Below are 24923 nucleotides of genomic sequence, written 5' to 3'. Positions count from 1 at the left end.
CCTGTCTTCATCTCAACTAGAATTGTACCTTTAATGCTCATGCAAAATCTCCAAAGTGCAGTCTTTCCAGCCATTTACAAATATTGATTATGCAAACATTTGGTATAACAATGTATTGTATGCTATGGAGGACACAATGATTGTGCAAACAGTTGATATAGCAAGATATTGTATGCTGTGGAGGACACAAATGCATACTATACTCCATGATCCCTCCGATAAGTGTTTTCTATAGTTCAGGAGAGAACATAATACAATTTTTTTTCCAAAGTACATGGAGCAAGTTCTTTAAATAAAGATGTATATATAAATAACATACTTGGATCCTAAGAGCTGGCTATTACAAGGCAGTATTTAATTCATTTATATGAGTTAAAAAAAAATGAGTGACTTTAGGCCAGAGTAGTCATTGGAAAGATAGTCTTCATGTAAACTAGATTGGTGGAGGGAAGCACTTTCAGAGGAAGAAAATGTAGTCAGCAAAATATATGGATTTGCAGGTACATATGACATGCTTGAGAAACTGTAAAACAGGTTAATCTGGTAAAGATGGAAGTTATACATGGAGATAAGGCTAGACTTGCACACTGAGGTCAGATTATGAAGCATTCTTTAAAGCCAGGATAAAGAGTTTGTATTTCTCTTTTTAAAAAGATATTGGAAGCTATTGGAGTTTTCTGAGTAGAGGATGTTAGACGTGACTACTTAGACTAACCTGGTAGTCTAAGAGCAGATTGAAGGAAGGGAGAGAAGGGAGCCCAATTAGGAAGTGATTGTAAGAATGGAGACATGACATGGCAAGATCCTGATGGAAGATTGGGGAAAAAAAAGATGCATTGGAAAGACATTACCTCAAGGATGTTAAGTGAGGGAGAGGAAAAATAAAGAAATGTGCTGAGATCTTGAGTCTGAATTACAAGGGGCAATGTCATCCTATTGCCAGAAATATTGAATATGAGGTAATACTGGAAATTCAAATGAAAAGGCATACTAGGTTTCAGAAGATAGGTAAGAGGTGATGGATCTGGGGGTACAAATTTGGAAATCTTTTGCCTAGAAATTATAAATGAAGCCAAGGAAGTGTGAATAAGCTAAGGAAGGGAGTGGGTAAAGAGAAGACAGCTGAGTTTCCATGCTTGGTAGAAGGACCAAAACATGCCTTAAAAGAAGATAGTGATAGTACATTCAGAAAGGTACAGAGAACCAACAAAAAGCCAAAAAGGGGAGTGTTCAAAGAAGTAGACAACGCTGTGGAGGTCAGGGAGAACAAGAACCAACAAAACATTGTATTTGACTATTAGGGAGGAGAGGTGGGGAGAGAAAGACAGACGTAGACACATCCCATTTATTGAGTGCCTACAGTGAACCACTCTTTGTGGTAGATTCTTTTAGATCCATGATTTTATTTCTTCCTCAAAGTAAGATTATGTCCTCCTTTTTCCTATGAGGAAACTAACACAGAACTTAAGTTTTTCTGGGTTCAAGATTCAAACCCAAGTCATAAATCTTTTTCCTATATCATGGTGAAGGTCATCTGTAAAAGAAATGGGCAAATCAATTGTGGGCTGCAGTTTGCTGTTGCCTCTTAAATGTTGCCAGAATAAAGATAATTATTCCACTATACCTCTAGCCATAGTCAGACCTAAGGGTTTGGGGTCCTATTCTTACTAGATTTTTGGTTGAAAGGGACCTTTGAATTTATCTAATTTTATAGATTAGAAAGTGAGGTTTGGAGGCCATAAAGACTTACTCAAGATAGAGTCACACATGGTTCTAGAAACTCAGGAGTCTGGACTCTGGATGCGTTCTCTTTCTACTTTTACATACCCTCTCTTCTCAGAAATAACAGGTGGTATTTATAGATGTCTACTCCAACAGCCTGAGCTCTTAAGTTTGTTCTCTGGCATCTTAATATCATTTCAAATAGATAACGCCTACTGTAAAAATGCCTGTGACAGACAGTAAGTACTAAAGAAAATGAAGTTGATTTAATTTTAGATCCATAACCTGTGAGTCTCCTGCCCTTTTAATTAATTTAGTCAGATGCATTTGGAGAGGATGGCATGCAAGTCATAAGTGTCCAGGGTCACTTTTGCTTTGTACAATGATTTTTTTGTTTGTTTTAATGAGAAAAGGGGAAAAGACTTAAGTGTAGTCCTACTTTATATTCTTTTCAAATAATTGTTTCACAAAGAGTATCTTTAACCTTGTTTTTATTTAACTTACTTCGGTAAGGGGATAGAAAATATAAATACACAAACTCAACATAAACCAGTACTTAATTTCAAGGATAAGTTGTTATCTGGGGGATGTTCCATTCATATAGTAGAAGAATTCTTATAAACACTGGTATAAAACAACGACGTGAGAACAACCCATGTTTGACTTTGCTCAGTATCTCAAGTATGTTTTTGTAACCTGTCACTTTAATTCACTACTCGTCCCATCCACTGCCATTTATTTAATAACTTACCACATTAAGATACTTGGTAGGTGAGGCTCGGGTTTATGGCTCACATGTGCTGCTTTGTCTTTTTTCCAGACCTTTGATGAATGTGTAGCTGAGGGCGGCTCAGACTGTGCTCCGGAGAAGCTCTGGCTTCAAATCCCATTCTTCTGTGGCCACAGCTCGGAATGCTGGTAGGGAGATAAAGCTAGCTTCAATCAGTAATCTATCTATTATCTCTATAATCTGCATTTCACAAGGGTGAGTGTGTTAGTCAAGGACTAGGTGTAAGGAAGTTCGTGAAAGACCAGACCAAAAATAACATGTAATTAAGTAATACCTAGTTTTTAGTTACCTTTAAGTGCATTAAAAAGATTCTTCATGTAAAACATGCTTGCAATGATTTCTCAGATGCTGGTTTTTAATTCTTTTTTGTTTTTGGTGTTATGTGTCTTGCTATGTTCTAGCAGTGGTCTTAATTAGAGGTCAGGGGTCCTTTCATAAACCTCATTTTCTCCTAAGCTTATTGTTTGAGCCATCCATTTTAGATCAAGAAGAGGCTTAGTGGGTAAATTATTCACCTGGATTGACTGTTAAACTGATTTGACTTTGAGAGAAGCCAAGGTAAAATAACGATATTTTATCTTTAATAGAGTTTATTTCCTCAGAATGTGCTGAGTTTTCAGTTTAAAAAAATAATGGTACGCATTAGTTCTAATCAATCATTTTAATAGGAAAAGTAGAAAAAAACAGGAACACATTCAAAGTTAGTAGCTTCCTTAAAACCATGAGCGATATAAGGAATGCCTTCTGTTCTTTCCATCATTATTTGAGATATAGTATTAGATTACTGAGAACCTTAAGGCCCTACTCAATAGATTGTATCAACGCATAATACAGTTGACCCTTTGAACAGCACAGGTTTGAACTTCGCGGGTCCACTGAAATGCAGATTTTTTTAAATAAAGATGTATTACAGTACTACATGATCCGTGGTTGGCTGAATCCTCGGATGTGGAGCTGGGGATATGGCGGGCTGACTGTAGAGTTATATGCAGATTTTCAAGTGGGGAATGGGGGATCGGGTCTGGTTGGAACCCCTAAACGCTCGTGTTGTTTAAAGGTCAACTGTAATAATGTAAGAATTGGAAGCTTAGAAAGAATGTCTTCTCAACTTTTAATCATTTCCTTACAACAGGGATCAGTAGATTACAACCCGGACACCAAATTTGGCCCATCACCTGTTTTTATAAATAATTTTACTGGAAGACAACCACATCTATTTATTTACTTAGTGTCTGTAGCTGTTTTCACACTGCAAGAGCAGGGTTAAGTAACCAAGTGACCGAGACCATATGACCTGCAGACCCATCTCGGCTTTACTCTCTGGCTCTTTAGAGGAAAGGTTGCCACCCCTACCTTAGAGAAATAGAGAGTATATCTCTCCATTGGGCATTACTGAGGAGATTTTAATCACACTTCTTTAGTATGTCTCCTCGATTCATAGAACTGGGAGGCACCTGAGAAATCAACTCGTTTGCTTCCCCAGCTTCCCACCACCCACGCCAGCTTTTTAATGGCTGAGAAAACAAGCTCAGAAAGGTGAAGTCATCAGCTCAACATCACACTGCTTAAAGGTAGAACTTGGCATTAGGGTTAGGGAATGTCAGTGCTGAAAAGAACCCAAAGGCATAGTTTATTTAGGGCCAAACCTCTATTAACAGCCATTAGCTAAAAACGTGAAAAATAAAAATAAAAATTCTTAGCAGAGCCATTTCTTATCCTATTTCTGTTTTTAAGAAATATCAGAAAAACCTAAACTCATAAATTAAATGAAAATAATCGCTACACAAAATTGATCAGACCTTCCTAGAGAGCTCTTAAAATGAACGAAGTTTAGAGTACAGTTGACCCTGGAACAAGGTGGGGGTTAATCCCGGTATAATTTATAGTTGGTTCTTTGTATCCACGGTTCCTTCGATCTGCAGATTCAACCAACCATGGTCCATGTAGTGTTGTAGTATCTACTATTGAAAGATATTTGTGTAGGTCAAACCCATGTTGTTCAAGGGACAACTGTAGTTAACAAAAATTAAATGCACTCATACTAAATCAGATGGGAGGATATGTATACACATTTCTTAACTGTTCAAATTAAGTGTCCTCTACTAAAATCTGAGTTAGCCCTGCGTAGTTGAGCAGAAACTGGGGGCAGAGGCAAAGGAAATTAGAAACAGGTGTGCCTCCCAAAGGACATTAATAAAAGGGCATTAAGGCTTTGGATGGACATGTGTTTATCTGTTTTTTCCATAATATACAGTGTCAAAGGCATCAAAAGTATTTAGCAGATTTCACAACCAATTTTTTTATTCCTTTTTTTTGGTTTTAGGAATGTAGGAAGCAGGTGGGCTATGGATCAAGCCAAATATAACCTAGTTAATGAGTACTTTCTGGTGGGAGTTACTGAAGAGCTTGAAGATTTTATCATGTTATTGGAGGCAGCTTTGCCCCGGTTCTTCAGGGGTGCTACAGAGCTCTATCGTACAGGTATATAAGGATGGGTTTCTTTTTCAAGCTGTCCTTAACTTTCTTTGCCACTTGCAAAATACGTGTGATTTGAAGTTTGTTGAATAAAACTCCAGAAAGGCAGGTACATTGTCTGTTTCTACTCACCATTTTCAATACAAAAACAGTACATGGCACACAGATGGTATTCATTAAATATTTGTTTAATGAATAAACATGCACGAGATTATAATTAAAAGGCATTGTAGGTATAGTGGAAAGATACAAACTACAGGGCCAGCCTTAGAAATGTGTGATATTCAGTAGTGCCAGCCATACATTCCACCCTTTAGACATATCTGTGCTATTTAGGTAGGGGTAGGATGGAGAGACTGAGTCACATTGGTAATGATCCTGTGCTATGTCACAGTGCTCCTAAAAGAATGCTTCAGCAGCTGTGACAGTATTACATATCTGAAAGTGACCATGCTGGTCCAATCTAATTCTGATTTTTTTTTTTTCTGTTCTTTGGTAAGATACAATCAGAGGAACTCTTCCTGGAGTATGCATGTGCCCTAGCTTTTAACACATAGGTATAGAGAATAGGTTATGAGAAATCAGCACTAAGTTTGAAAATAGGTATTTTATCATGTCTTTAAAAACAAACTAGTCAGAGCACCAAGCATTTGAGGATACAGCATGTAAGGTGACAGCCTACACTTTACCAAGTGGCCATTCTTACTTTTTTTAAAAATAAATTTATTTATTTTTGGCTGCATTGGGTGTTCGTTGCTGTGCACGGGCTTTCTCTAGTTGCGGCGAGCGGTGGCTGCTCTTCGTTGTGGTGCACGGGCTTCTCACTGCAGTGGCTTCTCTTGTTGCAGAGCACGGGCTCTAGATGCGCGGGCTTCAGTAATTGTGGAGCATGGGCTTAGTTGCTCTGCAGCATGTGGGATCTTCCCGGACCAGGGCTCAAACCCGTGTCCCCTCCATTGGCAGGCGGATTCCCAACCGCTGCGCCACCAGGGAAGTCCACGATTCTTACTTTTATTATTTGACATCTCATTAAGTCTTTAACAAGGGTAAGGATTTGCATTACAAAGGAATAAATCACAGTTCTAGTATGATTAGGGCACTGTTTTTGCCTGAATGATATTAAGACAAAACAATTATGCTCTTCCATGTGTCATACTAACTTAAACAGTCTCTTCAAATAAACAGGCATTGATCTTTTGTGTGTTCTCAGAATTTATTTACCTTTTCTCTTTTTCCTTTGTAAGTAGGAAAGAAATCTCATCTTAGGAAAACCACAGAGAAGAAACTCCCTACTAAACAAACCATTGCAAAACTACAGCAATCTGACATTTGGAAAATGGAGAATGAGTTCTATGAGTTTGCACTAGAGCAGTTCCAATTCATCAGAGCCCACGCTGTACGAGAAAAAGATGGAGACCTCTACATCCTTGCACAGAACTTTTTCTATGAAAAGATTTACCCTAAATCGAACTGAGTACAAAGTGTGGCAGTTAGATTCTTGAACTACAACTTTGACCCTGTCTTCACCTTAGTTCTCAGCTCCACAACTTGGATTGCTGATGGGTGTGTAAGATAATTTGTATTGAACTGAGTTAGGATACAGACAGTGACGTCAAGGAAGTAGATTCTGGCTGACATGTCAGTGGTCTAGGAAGTTTAAGTTTCAGCCTTTTTTTTTTTTTTCTGGTTAAATTTTGGTGGGAGTTATAACCTCCTGCCTGAACAAAACCTACACATCACCTAAAATAAACACATAGCAGGTCTAATTGAAGGCTAAATAATGAAATACAATTTCAGAAAAAGTTCTGATACTCTGTTTTTGATAAAGCATTTTTTTCAATTAACCATGAATGAAGATGAATCCATTTGCTACTTCCACCTTCACCTGGAGGTTTGGGTTATACGCCTCTACTGGATAGTGTTATTAACTGTTTGGCAGTGTGTACTTTGTTTCTGTGAATCACGTCCCATGAAATTTACTGAACTGTTTGATCACGTTTGCTAAGACTGTATCTGCTGTAGTTGGAACTGCCCATATTTATGTAGGTCATTTTAATTTTCTTAAAAAAAATGATGATTAGTGTTAAAAATCAATTTAAACCATTATTAATACTGTAAAAAGAATCAAAGCAGTATTTCTCATTCCTGTCTCCCCAGTATCTAAGATTGGGGAAACACTTCAAAGAATGTTGACATTGCCTGAAGTTTTGGTTAAGGCTTCCACACATTAATATCAAAAAAGTAAGTTTAGTATTTGTTTCTCCATGGGTTATTTGTAAAGGTGTAAACTGAGGTATTGGTGAGTCCATATTATAACTCCATTTAGTGAGCTGTGGTATGGGTAGGATTTTCCTACTTCTTCTGTACTTTTACTTGTAGACTATTTTTACTAAGGTGCTTTATAATGTGTTTTAAAGCATTGCATTTACGAAAAAAATTGGAAAATGCTGTAAATATTGCATATTTTATGTATTTGGACCAAAAGATTATAAGTAATTAGACAAAAAGTGGTTTTGCACCAATTTTATCATGTCAAGTAAAACCATCAGACCTACTGTTCTTGTATTTTTCATTTAACTTTACTGTTAAGACATCACTGCAGTGAACTTCAATAACCTTTCAATTTTGATACACAGTACATTATTCATAATTGGGGGCAGTAGTTATAGTGGAAAGAGTACTGGATGAGGAGTCAGAAAACTTGATTTCTTGTCCTGGCTCTGCCACTTACCAGCTGTGTGATCTTGGGCAAGTCACTTAATTGCTCTCTGCCTCAGTTTCCTCATCCTGCAGTGAGGATGATAATACCTGTCCTACCTACCTCACAGGGGTGTTGTGAGGATTAAATGAGATGGCATGTGAAAGCACTTTGAAACTGTAAGGCGCTATATAAACGTAAGGTATTATGGAAACATCTTTAACATATAGTTTCATACCATTCATTTTTTAACAAAGAAGGAGAAGAGTCCACCTATAAGCTGGTTGAAAAAACAGTTAATCTCTTGATATAAATTTGTGTCTAATAAATCTCTTCTCAGTGTTTTATCTTCCCTGTTTCAACAACTATTGAAATATTGAAACACCTGTGAACTCTTACAGTTTCCTGAGCAGCTGCTTGAGTTCAGGAGGTTCCCTGTTTGAAAAAAGATTTCATTAGCTGACTCAGGGCAAGGGAAAATTTGCTCTTCAAATTTGGAAGATTTTTCTGTTTTTATTTTACATTACCATACAGAAAGGGTAGCTATTTTATACCTCTGGTTTTTAAGGTATACTTTGCAGAGTTTGATCTCCCTGTGCATTCTTTACCTTCTTCCACTTCTTAGAGTAGCAGAGATAAAGAATTTTAGAAACATTTTCTAAAAGGATAATCTTTAATATGTTTAGTTTAAATAAATATCCCCGAACAAGGCCTCACCAAACTATGTAAGCATTTTAGTCAGGTGGCTTTAAAGGTTATTAATTGCATAGAAGGAGGAGGGAGCGCTACTTATCAAAAGACATTTATAGACAAATTTAAAGAAAAGCTGAAGGAAGTTGACAGAAAGAGTCATTGTAGCACCCTTTCCCCCCAATAATAGGACAATATTAAGGGAATATCAACAGGCATACTTTTCTTACTTGGCTTTCTTTTTGGTGTATTTAATACCTTTTATAGGTATTTGTTGAGAATATATACAGATGATTTCCTTGCCCAAAGTAAAGCACCACCTCAGGATGGGGCATCTGACGTTTGTCTGCTAAGGAACCCTAGTATGCAGGTTATTCTTGGAGTCCAGCTAAAATCCCCTTGAGGTGCATCAGCTCTTTTAGGTAACTAGAGTAGCACATAGTGCACTAGATCTGGGGTCAGTGAACTTTTCCTATAAAGGTTCAGAGAGTAAATACTATTTTAGACTTTGCACACCATTGGTCTCCATCACAACTACTCAACTCTGCCATACTAGTACAAAAGCAGTCATAGACAATGCATAAATGAATGAGCATGGCTGTGTCCCAATAAAACTTTATTACTGAAACAGGTGGCATGTCAGATATGGACCATGGGTTGTACTTTACAAACCCCTGTAACAGATTATTATTTATGGAGAAATCACTTTTGAATCTGTACTCTAGTGGCCTAAAAGAGTTTATATACTTCCAAAAACTAACTTCTATCCAAAGAACAGCTTTCTGATTCAGGCAGTCTCTCCCACGGTTTCATAAACTTTTACGACTTCGATTGTTTCCAGGTGGGCGTGTTTTCTTTCCCGGTTTGACAGTTCAGAATAGGGACATTTATGCTATCATCTTTTAGGGTGGGTTAAAAGTATCCTTCCTGGAGACTGAGGAAGGGTTAGATTTAATTCCATGTGGTCCAGTACAGTCCTAGGAATCTGACAAGTGCAGAGTCCTTATAATACCTAACTTTATAATCAAATAAATAGAACCACTGAGACAATAATGTATTTTTTTAAAGTGGCAAATGTGGTTTTCTTTTTTCAGCCTTTGTGCTTTTTCAGTATTTTGAACATAGGGAAAAATTTTTTTTTATAATACAAAAGCAAATTAACCACTTTGAATTTTAAAAGATAATGTTATATGTGTATGTGTACATATATATATCTATATATGTTTATTTCCTAAAAGAGGAAAAAGTACCTTTTTGTTCAACTTGTATCAACTCCTATTTTCTAATTGCTGTGAAATGGCAACTGTTGATAAATTACTGTGACTGTTTTAAAATGTAATGGGGAGGATATATTTTGATTTTACCCAACTTTAATCTGTAAAGTATCACTTAAATATATCTGATAGCAACACTTAAAATATTGCATGGGGATTACTTTTCTATCATCCATACGCATTTGTGCAACTTTGAACATATTGGGTGATTCTGAATTCCTGATGATTGGATTTAAATTACTGAAAATCAGAGAAAAACTTACTGACTTTTAAACTTTGCATTTTATTTTTTATTCTTAAAATTCAATTAATGCCTATAATTTGAAGTCCACTGTTGCTCTTTCTCAATATTATGTCCTATCAGAGATTCCTAAAATTGTTTGTGCCATCAGTGATTTACAAACAGTATTTTGATATTGCAGATGATTTGCTCATTGTATTTGCATAGTTAGAAAGAAGATAGTTTGTAGACAATGATTCTCTTTTTCTAATAAAATGAAATAAAAATTCTAAAAGCTCTAAAGAATTTAACTAAAGGCTGGTTCCCAAATGCATAGCTGGTATTTTAATTTACATTCAAATTCTACATAGAGAACATCTGTGTAAACCATCTCTGGGTTTTCCCATTGATCATTCTCAAACACACCTACGGTCCTAGAATCCTTTATTATGAGAAGCACCCGGTATTGTAACCTTTTATGAAGTTTGTCTTTAAGAGGCCCAGGTGCTTCTACTTCATGAGTTGACAATTTGACTCTTCATAAATTAGTGCTATTTGCTTTGAGAGGAAGCAAGGCAATTGCTGTTAAATTTTTGCATCCCTTTATGCTATGCAAAGCTGCTGGATGATGCCAACTAAACTGCTGCTCAGGCAGCCTTTTGAGGGAAAAAGCAACCCTGTTTCAGATGCACTGCCAATTCAGCTCCTCTGGAGTGGAGCTCGCTTTCTGATTTCCTGGAGTGGGAATTTTAAAGAATGAAATGGGCGATCAGTTAGATTTATTCTACAGTTTAAGTTCATGCAGCTTTGTGACCTTTCCAGTACTATTTATAAAAGGACCCTGATGGTGATGATCTCTTTAAAACACATCACTGGTAAGCCTATGGTTTAGACACACTGGTGCTGTCTTATTTTTCAGACAGCTTCTTTAGCTTTCTATTGAGAGTCAGGTGTATGAGCATCTCTAAAGCAGTGTCAAATGTAATTTTGACAAACATGGATTGTATATTTTGACTTTTATTTTATAAGTACACAGACAGCTGAAGAGTGCCTTTTTTCCTCACAATCCATGTTGGAAGATGCTCACTCCTTTCTGTGTCTCTGCTTTCTCTTCTCTCCCCTTCCCCTGTTCAGTTGATTCATTTATGCAATACTGTTTCCAACTTGAAACCATTTTGTCACATCTGTTGGAGAGATAATCACTCCTTTTCCTTAACATTCTGCCAGCTTTCTGTTGTTGAAGTGTTTCAATTGATTACCTGATGCAAAAGCTATAAAATAAACACTCAGTGGGAAGGGCAAAAATGGTTTGGTGTCCTGTTTTAATATTTTTTTCCGCAGCCTTGACGCTGAAGGATGTTTTCCAAGTGGACTCAGTGTTCAGCGTCATCAACTTAACCCTCAGATATCACTGCCACCAGAAAGGTACGCATCATCACTGGTCTGTCATGGTTTTCTGGCATATTTGTGACTTGCAGACTGACAGGCGTTTGCTGCTTTTTGCTTTGTACTTCACCATTGGCAGTGAAATTTCAGATAGAAGATTTACAAGGTATACTTAGGATATACTCTTAATTAGAATTAAAAAGGAAATGAGGAAAGGGCTATCAACTTAGAATAAAAAGGAAATTTGAAAGAAAAAAGTTAATCTGATTAACATTTATTGCACAGTTTAGACACGTCCATAATATTTCTTTGAGAATACACATTTCTGATAATTATGCTTTTCACCCTTAAAGGAGAAACTCTCAATTAACATAGATTTCCAGTTCTCAGCCACTGACTCATTGTTCTAAGCAAGCATCGTATGATATTGGGTTGAATAAAATACCAGTTCAGTGGTACAGTGTCTAAACAGGGAATTTGGTCTGTACCCACAGAGGCAGAACAGAGAGCATGGATTTGAGAGTCAAATGGACCTGCATTTAGCAGTGTGACTTCAGTCAGTGGAGAGAACAGTATCCTTGTAAAGGTTGGACAAGGTAGATGCAGAGTGCTGGCCCAGGGTAGACTAATAACTGGTAGCTTTTATAGGCTGGGTTAGACTATTGTCAGGAAGGTGACCTGCCCTTCTGACCCTGCTGAATACTGGTTATCACTTTAGAGAAGATGTTTTTATAAATATTTTTGAATACCACTGAATTTTACTTTTTTTTTTTTTTTTTTTTTGCGGTACGCGGGCCTCTCACTGCTGTGGCCTCTCCCGTTGCGGAGCACAGGCTCCGGACACGCAGGCTCAGCGGCCATGGCTCACGGGCCCAGCCGCTCCATGGCATGTGGGATCTTCCCGGACCGGGGCACGAACCTGTGTCCCCTGCATCGGCAGGTGGACTCTCAACCACTGCGCCACCAGGGAAGCCCCTGAATTTTACTTTTTTACTGATAACCTACCAATGCCTTTTACTTACATCAAGAACAGCATAGCTATTCTTCATTCTGATACCTGCTGTTGTTTCCACCTACAAATTTTCTATGAGAAAAGGGGGGGTGGCTGATTGTTCTAAAGGAGAGCTTGCTTGTTCCAGAAGTCGCTGTGTCCACATATTATTATACTTGGACACTGTGGACTGCAAAGTAGCACACACATAATAAAATCAGGATACCTGGAGTAAAATGATTTGCATTCTTTCAACTCTGTGAGAAAAGAGGACATTTGCCTTAGTTATAAATTAATTAATCATGTTAGAATTCCAAGGTTTTGGAATATCTGAAAAATAAACTTAGTACATAATCATTGTTGCCTGAACCTGCATATTTTCACTGTACTCTTATCATCACTAGCTCTTGCAGGGCCTCTCACCGTTGTGGCCTCTCCCGTTGAGGAGCACAGGCTCCGGACGCGCAGGCTCAGCGGCCATGGCTCACGGGCCCAGCCGCTCCGCGGCATGTGGGATCTTCCCGGACCGGGGCACGAACCCGTGTCCCCTGCTTCGGCAGGTGGACTCTCAACCACTGCGCCACCAGGGAAGCCCTGGATTTCTTGATAATATATTTAGTTCATAAGACCTGTGAGGGGGAAGCAAAAGGAAAAATGTCCAAAGATTTTTTTTTTTTCCTTTCACCTGTTTCATTCTATGAGAGAGAATACTAAGTCCCTTGAATAGATTATTTTTTGGTCTGAAAACAAGGACAATGGGAATTCATGAAAAGATCATCCCTAAGAGTTGGCTAGTTGTTACTCCTTTCTTCCCACCTTTTGGTCCTATGTTTATTCAAAACCAGATGACCAGCTTGGTGAGATCACCATATCCATTTTTGTAAACCTTTGTTATCTTTGTGTTTTACCTTGAAAACAGGTCTCAGACTTTATTTGATTTCCCGTATTTCCATAAGAGTCAGTACTTGCCTCCTTTTCCCCCAGTCCTTCACCATATACATATCGCTTCTGGAGATTCTCGTAACTGGACAACTGAAAGTCACTTGAAAGATGCAATCACAAGGTATAGAGAGTTCTATGAATGGCTGTGAGAAACAGGCAGTTTGTATGGTGGTTAGAATATGGGCTCTGGAGCACCACCACTTACTAGCTATTTGATCTTGAGCAAATTAACCCTCCCCACGTCTGAACTGTCTCATCTGCAAAATGGGAATAACACATATCAACAGTTAGTTTGAGGACTGAGATAATGTATATGTAAACGTAGTACTTACTTGGTTCCTGTTATATAGTAAGTGTTAAAGAAGTGTTAACATCTAAATAAGAAAGCAAAAGATGAGGAACCACCTATTTGGACCTACTGTGTTGCAGTGTGTATCCACTCAGTCACTCATTAACATATGCCAGGCGTGAGGAATAGGAAAGATGAACAAAAGAGGCATGGCCTTTGTTGAGAAGAGAGGGTGTAAAGAAGAAATACAAAGCATCGTGCAAAAATCTCATTCTTACTGATAAACCACCTCTTTTGTGGTTGAGGATACATGACCTGCACCAACCCCCAGTGCCCTGGACCTTGTAAAACACTTAAGAGCTTCATCTCTTAGTTATAACCTTGAAATAGCAGAAGAACCAACCTCACTCAGGTAATCAAGTTCTAGACACCTAGTACCTATTACTTTGCTCTAAAATGTAGATTTCCATCTTCATCTCTACGACAGGCTTAATTTCATGACAAATGAATCTGTCCTCACACTTCTCTAGACGCCTAATTGGGTTCGTAGGTTAAAATGATAAGGTTTTACTGTGCGAGACATTGTTGATCTTCAGACATAATTTTTAATTCTATTACATTTTAATTCCAAAGTCATTTAAACAATGAGAAAGACAAATAAAACAATGCTTTATTTGTGGTCCCAATCTAACAAATGGGTTGTATTCTCAGAATCCATTATAAGCTGGTTGTTTGAAATCCATGTGGAACCAACATACATGTGGTTGAATGTTAAACTAACCACAAAAGTTAGTTTAATCTAAACATTCAAGGATTTATCCCTTCCTTAGAGCAGAGGAACCTGAGGGCTGTGTCCTTTGGGGAGCTTACTGTGTTTTTCTGCCGTTTTCCCCAAGGAGATTTTTCAGTCTTGAGTGCTAAAGATAAGTAGTTCATATTTTAACCTGTGTGGGTTGTAAGCAGAGGATGAGGTAGTCACTTTTGAGTTTTGTTTTGTTTTGTTTTATATAAAGTTATTTATTTTACTTATTTATTTTTGGCTGTGTTGGGTCTTTGTTGCTGTGTGCGGGCTTTCTCTAGTTGCAGCGACTGGGGGCTACTCTTTGTTGCGATGCATGGGCTTCTCACTGCGGTGGCTTCTCTTGTTGCGGAGCACTGGCTCTAGGTGTGCGGGCTTTGGTAGTTGTGGTGCACAGGCTCAGTAGTTGTGGCTTGCAAGCTCTAGAGCACAGGCTCAGCAGTTGTGGTGCATGGGCTTAGTTGCTCCGCGGCATGTAGGATCTTCCAGGACCAGGGCTCGAACCCGTATCGCCTGCATTGGCAGGCGGATTCCTAACCATTGTGCCACCAGCGAAGCCCGACTATTGAGTTTTGAAAGATCGTTGCAGCAGTGTAGAGAACGTGCTCTCGGGCTGAAAGCTGGGGACATGAGAACCTCTAAGGAGTTTACTGCAGTTGTCAAGGAAGTGGTGATAAGGTTGGGGAGAAGCAGATGCATCTCAGTGCCAGAAACCCCAACATTTGGTGACAGATGGGATGTGATCAGTAAATGGAGAATGGGGGCAATATTTGGGTTTGCAAAACAGCATCTATACAGATGCTCAACATCCTTTGCCTTTGCCCCAATTATGCAATGGTGATTGTTTTCCAGGTGAAAGTTTATAAAACAGACCAGTGTCTGCCCAGAGAACCTTGCACCACAAAGACAGGATTCACTGTCTCACTGTTAAATGCTTCATTCCCATGCCTCTTTTTGCTCATCCAGATCTTGTGACCTGGGTTAGAGTTTGGCAAAGAATTTCCCTAAAAGCACCCGTACCGCCCTGTGGTTTGATGTCAAAGGCATCTAGTGAAACACACCAATCAACTTTAGCCTCTCCCTTATCTGTGTGACTTCCCTAAAGCTGAAGCTTCAAAATGAATGTCATGCCTGGAAATGTTTCACATCATTATCACTGAGAGAGTTTATAGGGAAATAGAGAAAACCTGGTTGGATTGATTTTCATTTTAGGGTTTCAGTCAAAGGTTTGGGCAACTAGATTACTAGAGCTGTCAGCCTAACAGTGATGCTGGAAAAGAAACAGGATGAGCTCTAAGTACAGTAAGACTGACTCTGTCCGGATTTTTTGCTAAGTACTACCCCTCCTCCCTGCCAATAAACAGGAAACATAATGACACATAGTTTGAACTATAAGAATGTTAAGAAATTCCTCTCCCTGAGCAGTCCACGGAGAGGCTGGAGTCAGGCAGATCCAAGACTGATTATCCTGGGATTCTAGAACCACAGTTCAGTTCTTTCCCTTTCTCCCTCTCCCTCTCCTTCTTTCTTCCTTTTTTCCAATTTAAATCATTCAGTCTCTTAGTAGAAACTTGACATCAAAGAATTTCTTGACACCTAAACACTCAATTTGTGATTTTTGAAAAGATTGTACCTTCTTCAGTAGCAAATTAAAGCAAAAAGTAGCAAATGAAAGCTTTAACCTGTATCTAATTGAGTGTTCGAATCTGGCCTAGGTAGACCTCCAGTACCCAAGTGATCTGGCATCCGACCTTTGGTTTTACTTTGCAAATATGAACCAATTTGGCCTACATCAGGGTATTTCACATAGCATCCCTAGAGATTTATTTGTAGTGTTTGTGGCAATAACATTCAATTTGTATCTGTTTTACTGACTCTGGGTGTTCCCTTAATAACACAGCCAGACTGAGATATAAAAAAACAATGCAGCGTGTTTTCAGAGTCTTACGTGTTAGAAACCGATATTTTTTAAGCATCTCTCGAAACCGACTGGCTGAAGTGTACCTTGTCTGGGTAACAGAGCTCACCAGTAATTCCATTTGAAGTGAGCAGAGCCTTTCTGAATATGGCTGAGGGGAAATAAGTAACATTTTATTCAACCAAGAGTAACCAGAGACTTTTTCTTTTTTTCCTTTAAAAGTAATTTAAATTCTCCAGAGGACTGGTAATTAGGTCTCTCGGCAGAGCACGGTTATCTGATCAGACCGTCATGCCCGTAAAACAGTGAAAACGCAAGATGTTGATTCTTTCATATGTGTTTTTAAAGGAGGGGGTGGACTTTTAAACTCCCTTCTTGCTTTCTCACTCGTGCTCTGTTTCTGTGTCTCATACGGGGGCTTCTCAAATAAAACTTTAGACAAGAACAGTGTTTAAAAAGTGGGCCAGTTATATTTTTGCTTCTCTATTTCTACCATGCTGATGGTCCCCTACTTGATTATTTAAACACTGGTCCAAATCCAGATGGAATTAGGTGCCCCTTACTGCAGTCAGACAGTCTGTAAGGTTTGATACGGATCTTCTGAGTGGACAAGATGAGATTAGATTGGTCTCTCTGGGAGCCAACCCTATTCATTTTGTAAGAAAGTTATCCTGGAGGCCTGAGGACTGCCAAGAGCAAAGTGGAAACAGAGCCCAGTCTTTTCCTCTTATCAAGATCCACAGTTGGTTCCACATTAAGCAGTGGAGCACTCGATGGTAAAAGGATTTGAATAATGAATTGGATCAGAAGCCAAGAAGGAGGTCTCCGCCACCCACGACTGGAATATGAATTTCATGTGTTGTAACTTTATTACCATTTTTTGTTTAACGTATGACAGAGACCTAAATCTCTGGCATGGAGTCAGTGGCTATTTTTAGGTATTGGGTTTTTTTCATTTAATTGATATTTATTGAGCCCCACTATGTGCCGGTCACTGCACTACAGACCTCTCCGTGCGCTATGAGCTTTAACCCTTAGAATAATCTTCATATTTAATTAATACTTTACAATTGTATAGCATGTTATACTTTACGAGGCACTTGCATATTTATCTTCCCGTTATACTCTCACCTGAAAGGTGGGTGTCATTGCCCTCATTTTACAACTGAGAAAACTGACATAGCTAGTGAGAGGAAGAGGGGCTAACCCAGCCCTCATGATTCTTGCCCACCAAACTCTGATGTCTTTCCTGCTATGTTCCTGTCTCTCCCAAGTGAGCAAAGGCTCTGATACAGATTAACAGTTAGTCGCAGTGGTTCTCGAAGTGTACTCCTGTCTCTGGACCATAGCATCAGCGTCACCTGGGAACTTGTTGAAAGACTGACGCTTAGGCGCCAGACCTCCTGAGTAGGGTCAGCAATCTGCGTGTTAACAAGTCCTCCAGGTGGTTCTGACACAGACTGAATTTCAAGACCCACCGGACTAGAGCACTGGTCTAAAGATGAGAGGACGAGCTCACCTAGGTTCAGTAACCTGTGAAAGGCCTGTCATAATAAAGAAGTTGTGAGCTAAGATTTGAACCCAGGTCTGTCTGGCTCCAACATCACCTGCTTCCTATTTGGGGTTCCTTACTATAGTCTTAGATTTTCCATGTTGGTAAATTCCTTTCTGAAATACCCTTTGCGGGGGGGGGGGGGGAGAGGTGGCCACTAAGAAGACAAAGGTCTCTGGATGTGTTCTTCTGGAGAAAGGCACAAATTCTGCCCCATCTAATGAGTTTCTGCTTTCTGGGTGAGATGAACAGGAGGGATGGTCCTCAAAGTGGCCTCTAGAATGTCCAAGTCAGGAAATCCGGGAATACAGCTGAGGGTCCAAAATAGCTATCCAGAGTAAGCACGTGGCACCCGGATCGTTCCTGGCCCAAGTTCTTTGTTCACTCTTGATATTTCACTGTGATGGAGTTAATGGCAGGGGGGCTCCTTGTTCCCTGCCTTGCGATACTCGTGCAGCCATGGCTTGAGGCAGAATGGGAATACCTGCAGCTCCTTGGAAATCCCTAGTGCTCTCTTCACTGGCCGAGATCCATAGCCTGTGGTCACACGTGGACTCTTCCAGCTGTGTGGAGTAAACAAAAGTGCCCACCTGTTTCTCATGAATTTCGTCTGCGTTTTTTTTTTTCTTTCCTCCTTGAAGCAAGAGCCCAAACCAAGGTTGAGTCCATAGCTCAGAGGTCTTCCAGGGAAATCAGAACTGGTCCCCATCCTGCGTAGCAAGGCCTTCCTTCCACAGGCTCTAGAGATCAGCAAAGCAGCAGACTGAGCCCTTGGGTACAATGTGTTTGTTCTCTTCAACACATTCTTTTTGAAAGAAGGAAAGTGCTGTCCATGTACAGAACACTTCCTATATGCTGGCACTGTGCTAAGTGCTTTGCATGTGTTATTTCATCCTATTAAAACTCCAAGGAAGATACTACTATTAGCCCCATTGTACAGATGAGGAAAATGAGGCTCTCAGAAGTCCAGTCGCTTTCCCACAATCGCATTGCTGGGAAGTGGTGAAGTAGGATTCAAATCCAGGTCTGAGTGCAAATTTCTAGCTCTCGACCATTGTGGGACACAGGTTCTGACAGCTGTGATGCTGGGGGAGAAGGTCTGTTTTGAAAGTCTTGCCACATTCTATTTCAGCCTCTTTCCTCCAGCCCCACAGGGCTTGGCAACAGGAGAAGTAGGACCCTGGAGCTATGGCACTCATCCATGTGGGCCACAGCTGTGGTTGTAACTCAGCAAAGGCCTCCACTGGGAAGGCTTGCAACGAGAGGTTGGGAGGGGCATGCTTAGGCCATTTTGGTTTTTAGAAATGCTTCCTCCAAGTCTCTATTTCTTACTTCATACCTCGTACCCCAGTAGATAAACAGTAGTTTGTTGTTGTTACTGTCTAAAGAGTAACCAGATTCAGTGTTTGGAAAATCACTGTAGGTGCTTTGGGTCTGCTTTCAATGTGCAGGCCAGTCTGAGTCCTGGGTTCCTGGGCCAGCAAGGGCATCTTAGGAGTTCTCCCAGGGCACTCCAGTTCTGGTAGGGACACCAGGTGCAAACCTTGCCTTTGCACAGCAGACATCATGGCAGGAGGTGGTCCAGGCTGCTCCGGGGAGGTGGAAGGTGCAAAGCCTCCCTCCACGCGCTGCTTGCAGCAGACTTGGCCTCAATCCAAAGTGGGGACCCAGGAAAGTCTAGTTGTCTCCCAGCGTCTGTGCCCTCTCCCACACTCTCTTCCTCTATGTACCGTACCGAGGGCCTTTCTGCAAAGAAGGGTTTGGAGATATCCAGGGCTAGTGAATTTAACTCCCCCCCCCCCAGGGTGGGGATGCAGAGCTGGAAATTTGCAGTGTATACATGGCCTGAAGCCAAAGGACTAAAACCTCTCCCTCATGGGGTGGGAGTCCGGCACCCTGGGGCAGGGAGGGGCGGCACCTTGGCAAGTGAGTAGGAGGGCCTCCTGCCCCCAGAGTTCACTTTGTAGGTGGTACCTGCTCTGAACTGTCCAGAGACCTATGAAGCTGGTTATATCCCCTGTTACCGCCTCTCCCTACCGACCCCCTGCAACACACCTCCCCTGCCCCCAGCGTTCCCTGTGTGTGTCGGGGAGGTTTCTCAGCACCTCCCTCGCTGACACATCAGACCCACCCGAGTCAGATGGGGCCTCCCATTTAGTCACTTAGGCCTCTGGAGTCTGGGTGGCCCAGGCCTCATGCCAAACCCACGGCTGCTAATAGCAATACTATTATAATGGCTTTTATTCTTAAATTTCCTCTCTTCCAGGAGCCCCAAGGTCTTTAACAAACGGAAGAATTATGCTGCAGGCCAAAAAATAGAAACAGAAAACACACACCTTATTCCAATTCTACTCCTCCTTCACGACCTTGCACGGATGCTTTGAAGGGTGGATGTTAAAGATTTATCGGGCTTCCCTGGTGGCGCAGTGGTTGAGAGCCCGCCTGCCGATGCAGGAGACGCAGGTTCGTGCCCCGGTCCGGGAGGATCCCACATGCCGCGGAGCGGCTGGGCCCGTGAGCCATGGCCGCTGAGCCTGTGCGTCCGGAGCCTGTGCTCCGCAACGGGAGAGGCCACAACAGTGAGAGGCCCGCGTACCGGAAAAAAAAAAAAAAAGATTTATAAATTTGGGTGGGTATGGATGGGGAAAGGGGACCTGAGGCTTCTTACGGCCTCAGACCCCACCAGCTTTTCCATCTTCTTTCTCTGGTTTGGCAGCTCCAAGACCTTGGAACTCTATGTGGGTAGTCTAACAGACGTGCCTTGGAAGAAGAGATGAAGTTCAGTATGATTACGTTTGCCTCTCATGCCTCAGAGGTGCCTCCGGAGCCCATCTTATTGACATACAGCTTAGGACAGGCAAGAAACGAGGAGTTGGACACCATCGCGTCCAGTTCTGACCGCCCCTTTTCTCACCAGGGGTTCGGGCAGTGTCTACCAGGTTTTGTTTTCTCTCTGTTGGAGGAGAGAATACTATCTATCAAGATTTGATCTTCTGGTTCAAACTTATTCTTCACACTGATGACAGAATTGTCTTCCATAGAGAATTTTTCCCTCCCTCAAAAAGTCTCAGTGGCTTCCCGCCACTGTGGGAAAGGGTTTCAGCTCCTTTAAAGAAGCATTCAAAACCTTCTATGATATGCCCCTACCTCTTTCTCAGCCTTCTTTAGCCCTATTATAGCTCTCTTGTAACCTGGGGACACCAGACCACTCACATATACATTCATGCCTTTGCCCAGTTTCTTTTCCCAATTCTCTTTGGAAATCCTTCTCACCATTCAAGGCCTGGATCAAACAGCATTTCTCTGGGACGGTTTCTTTAATCCGGAGGGTCAGAATCTATTGTTCCTGCCACTATACCCACACAACCCACTGCTTGCGCCTATGTTCAATAACAGTGACGTGTGAAGCACATGCTTTGGAATGAGACAGACCTGAATCCAAGTCCTGGCTCTGTCAGTTACCTGCCGTCTGACTTTCGGAAAATCACCAATCTCTAAGTTTTCCTGTGCTACAGAGAGTAAAACCAAAGCCTACATTACCTTACAGTGTTGTGAGGATTAAATGAGGTCATATCTATAAAATCCTTGGGAGAAGAAAATTGTGGGCAAGCTGAAGGCCTTGACGTTTCCCAATGCTGCATTCTAGGTGCCGTCATTAGCACCTGCCTGTCTCCCACACTGTGTGGTCAGCTCTAGGTCAGGCCCTGCTGGCCATCTTGAACGCTTACCCCACCCAACTCCAACACCATGTCTTGTGCAGAGCGGGCATTCAACAGACATTTCAGACATTTGTAAAGCACTTAATTTCTTTGTTCCTCAGTTTCTCTCTCTGGACAGTAGTGACAAAGAGTAGCGAAAGGAACATTCTGGGCTCTGAAGAAAACCTCCCCAAGCACTCCTCCCAAGACCAGAGCCTGTTGTTAATTGGAAAATAAATGGCTCTCAGCTGAGCAGCCTTCGCCTTTCATGGGGCCTCCCGCAAGGCAGTGGCTGCTAGAGAGAGTTACACCTCCTCTGAGGATAATAATGACTGCCCCTACACTCCTTTGGAAGAATGTTGGAAGATAAATGAGGTAATCCACCTGACAGCTTTCTGAGCTCTTATGAAAAAGATACCCTTGAAATATAGGATACAGGTGTGCCTTGCTTCAGTTTGTGAATTGGGGGGATTTTATGAAAATCTGCACCTACAAGCAGACAAATTAAGGGGTGAAAATTAGCATCACAAACAGCCTCTTGGCTTGACAAAAAGATTCACAGCAGGATCCCTTTAAATAGGCAGCTCCCCTAGTGCATTTAAAATATGACTCAATTTATAAAGAATTTGATTTACATATACCCAGCAAGGAACACGTCTACTGCAGAAGGGGAGGCACATATGTTTTTTATAATAAAGATTGATAACTGTGCGGTTTTAAAAATATAAAATATTTCTTTCTTCTCATGATCTTTAATCATGCAGTTAACACTTCCACTGCTAGGAAGCAGCTCTGAACGCTGTAGACGTGGCTGCGGGGAGTTGGGGCAGACCCTCCGGAGTGCAGCTCCAGGAGAGAGCAGGCAGGATGGGCTCTGCTCGGCTGGCATCGATGGGAATAAAGAAAGAACTGGCTTGAGATCACATCTGAATGCGACGTGCTGTTCCTAATTGGGTTAAAGCCTTTCCAACTTAACATAAGATTAAAAATCACCAAGCAGTGAATCTTTAATGTCTGAAAAAGTAAAAATCAGCCTTATTTAGAGGAGGGACCATATGTAACAGATGCAGAAGCCAGTAGATATGAATGAGCTCATTGTTCAAATTTCCTCTTTAGGAGTATTTAGGTATGTTGTGTGTGTGTGTGTGTGCGCGCGCGTGTGTGTGCGCGCGTGCACGCCAGCTGCTGCTTGGCAAGGTTGAGGGGAGGGCGCTAGTGGGAATAATGACCTCCCAAAGATGTCCATGCCCTAATCCCCAGAACCTGTGAGTGTGTGATGCTACACAGCAAGGGAGAATTAAGTTTACTAATTAGCTGACCTTAAAATCAGGAAAGTAGCCTGGATTATCTAGGGGGGGGCCAGTGTAATCACAAGGGTTCTTAAAAGATGGAAAAGGAAGAAAAATCAGTGTCAGGTGATGCAATGCGAAAAAGATTTGACTTGTTTCTGGCTTTGAAATCAGAAGGGGGCCATGAGCCGAGGAATATGGGCAGCTTCTAGAAGCTGAAAAAGTAAGAAAATGGATTCCAGAAAGGAACACAGCTCTGATGACACCTTGATTTTAGCGCAGTGAGACTCACTTTGGCTATCTGACCTCAAGGACTATAACACGATTAATCTGTGTTATGTCACTACGTTTGTGGCAGTTGGTTGCAGCAGCCGTACAGGGCTGGGGTTGAGGGTGCGGCGGTTCTCTAGCTCACTGGGCCTCTGCTGAAGAGGCAGGAGACGTGCAAAACCTCTGAGTGCTTCCGTGAACGTGGATGCAGCTTCACATTCAACGGCTACCAGTCCCTGTGCCACGTACCACATTCTAACCAAGAGGTAAGGGGCAGTGGAAAATGGGAACACTGTGGCCTGACCCTTTGTCGACTTAAAAAAAATGCACAACGTGAGAGTTGTGAGTCAAGTTTTATTTGGGGCAAAATGAGGACTATAGCCCGGGAGGCAGCATTTCAGAGAGTTCTGAGAAACTGCTCCTAAGAGACAGGGGCAAAGGCCGGTGTATAGGTGATTTTGGTGAAGGGGGAGTACATAAAATCAAGCACACATTTTTTTGCAGAAGGTTTCTGCTAAGTCACGAGGAGCAGTCATCACCATGAAGGATTTTAGTGCTTTTCTAGATCTGAGGAGATACAAGAATTGGGCTGACGATATCGGCTCCTGAAGATATCTAACTATCTGAAGACCCATTCTGCCAGTTTTCCCAGAGCACAGAGGGCCTCATTTCTGCTCTCCACCCTGAACTCCTTTCAGGGGGTGTTGAAAATCACCAGCTGCAGCAGCACATGATTTAATCCTTATAGAGGTAGTTGGCAAGTGCCAACGGCGAGTGCTAGTTTGCTGTTGACACCTTACATCATCCTACATGTCACATAAGCAAGGAAAAGTCCTAGACTTCCTTCTGCTGCTGATGACTCTTCTCTTCCAGGTAATTTCCTATCTGTAGGCCAGCCCCTTACAGCCAATGGCACATACGTGAACAATTCCGACTTCTTCCCTTGTTTCTAGGCCCATTCTGACCTCAGAATCCTCCTCGCTAAGCAGAGACCTGGTTCTAGGACACCAACCCTCTTGGAACTCCTCATGTCTCTCAGCCCCTCCCTTTGTCCTCCCAGAGCAGGTGATGTGACTGGCTGGCCTGACAACCTGGAAAGCCTGGAACATGATTTCTATTGGACGGGCAATGGAACACGTGTCTGCCTTTGAGATCTGCTGAACCCCAGGGGGACTGCCCACCCCTCTGTGCATGCATCCCCCCACCCCCCATGGCAAGTGCACCTGGGGGGGCTCCATTAGTGAGCATCTGACTGGTGGGCGTGGAGGGTGTGAAGGGCAGTAAGATCAAGTCAGAGGAGAAGGGGCAGGAAGCCTTGTTTGTTTATAAGTTCAGTTGCATCCCCCCCACCCAGCTTTTCCAGCAACAGAGTGGATGCTTTGATCCCTCAGCTGGTCCCAAACTTACCACATGGAGTGAGTGTGCGATTAATTGGCCCCAACAGTTTTCATGAGTAGAGTCTCCTTGACAGAGTCAAAGTTCTGAATTCCAAAATCCTCTGTGGTGAGAGATATATGAGTGTGAATCTCTCCTCTTACCACCTGTGTGATGTGCAGCAAATTAACTTCTCTCTCATTTTCTTCATCTCTAAAATACGGCTAATAATAGTACCTACCTCATGGAATCGTTGTAAGCATTAAATGAGATGATCCTATAAGCCCTTAGCATAGTCAGTAGTTTATAGGAACAGGAGGGGAGGACAACTACTATTGCTATTGTTATTTTTGTTGTTATGAAAGGATGGTAAAATGGACCCTTTCTGTTTGTAGTTTCAGCTTAAGACAAGTGCCAATTTCTTCCCTTTTTTGTAGTGAGATGCTGGCCACCACAGCGGGATGTGAAGAGGAGCTGGCCTAGAGCTGGTGTTCCAACCATTAGCTGACTGACCATCAGAAGATTCAGAGGCCACCAAAACATTGG

General features: G+C 41.5%; 1 protein-coding gene across 4 annotated transcripts in view; it reads left to right on the top strand.

The window, feature by feature from the left end:
* HS2ST1 (heparan sulfate 2-O-sulfotransferase 1) overlaps window positions 1-6706 on the top strand; it is a 183123-nt gene extending 176417 nt beyond the window's left edge. For 3 of the 4 annotated variants that reach the window (XM_060139622.1, XM_060139626.1, XM_060139624.1), the window contains 3 exons: window positions 2543-2640; window positions 4836-4993; window positions 6232-6706. In XM_060139622.1, coding sequence (XP_059995605.1) covers window positions 2543-2640; window positions 4836-4993; window positions 6232-6461 — 486 coding nt within the window. In that variant the 3' untranslated portion in view covers window positions 6462-6706. The remainder of the gene's footprint in view (window positions 1-2542; window positions 2641-4835; window positions 4994-6231) is intronic. The other variant, XM_060139623.1, reaches the window with a different exon arrangement.
* The last annotated feature ends 18217 nt before the right edge of the window (window positions 6707-24923 follow it).

This window comes from Lagenorhynchus albirostris, chromosome 2 (assembly GCF_949774975.1).
Source record: "Lagenorhynchus albirostris chromosome 2, mLagAlb1.1, whole genome shotgun sequence".
Taxonomy (NCBI): domain Eukaryota; kingdom Metazoa; phylum Chordata; class Mammalia; order Artiodactyla; family Delphinidae; genus Lagenorhynchus; species Lagenorhynchus albirostris.
This window is presented reverse-complemented; position numbering and strand designations above follow the sequence as displayed.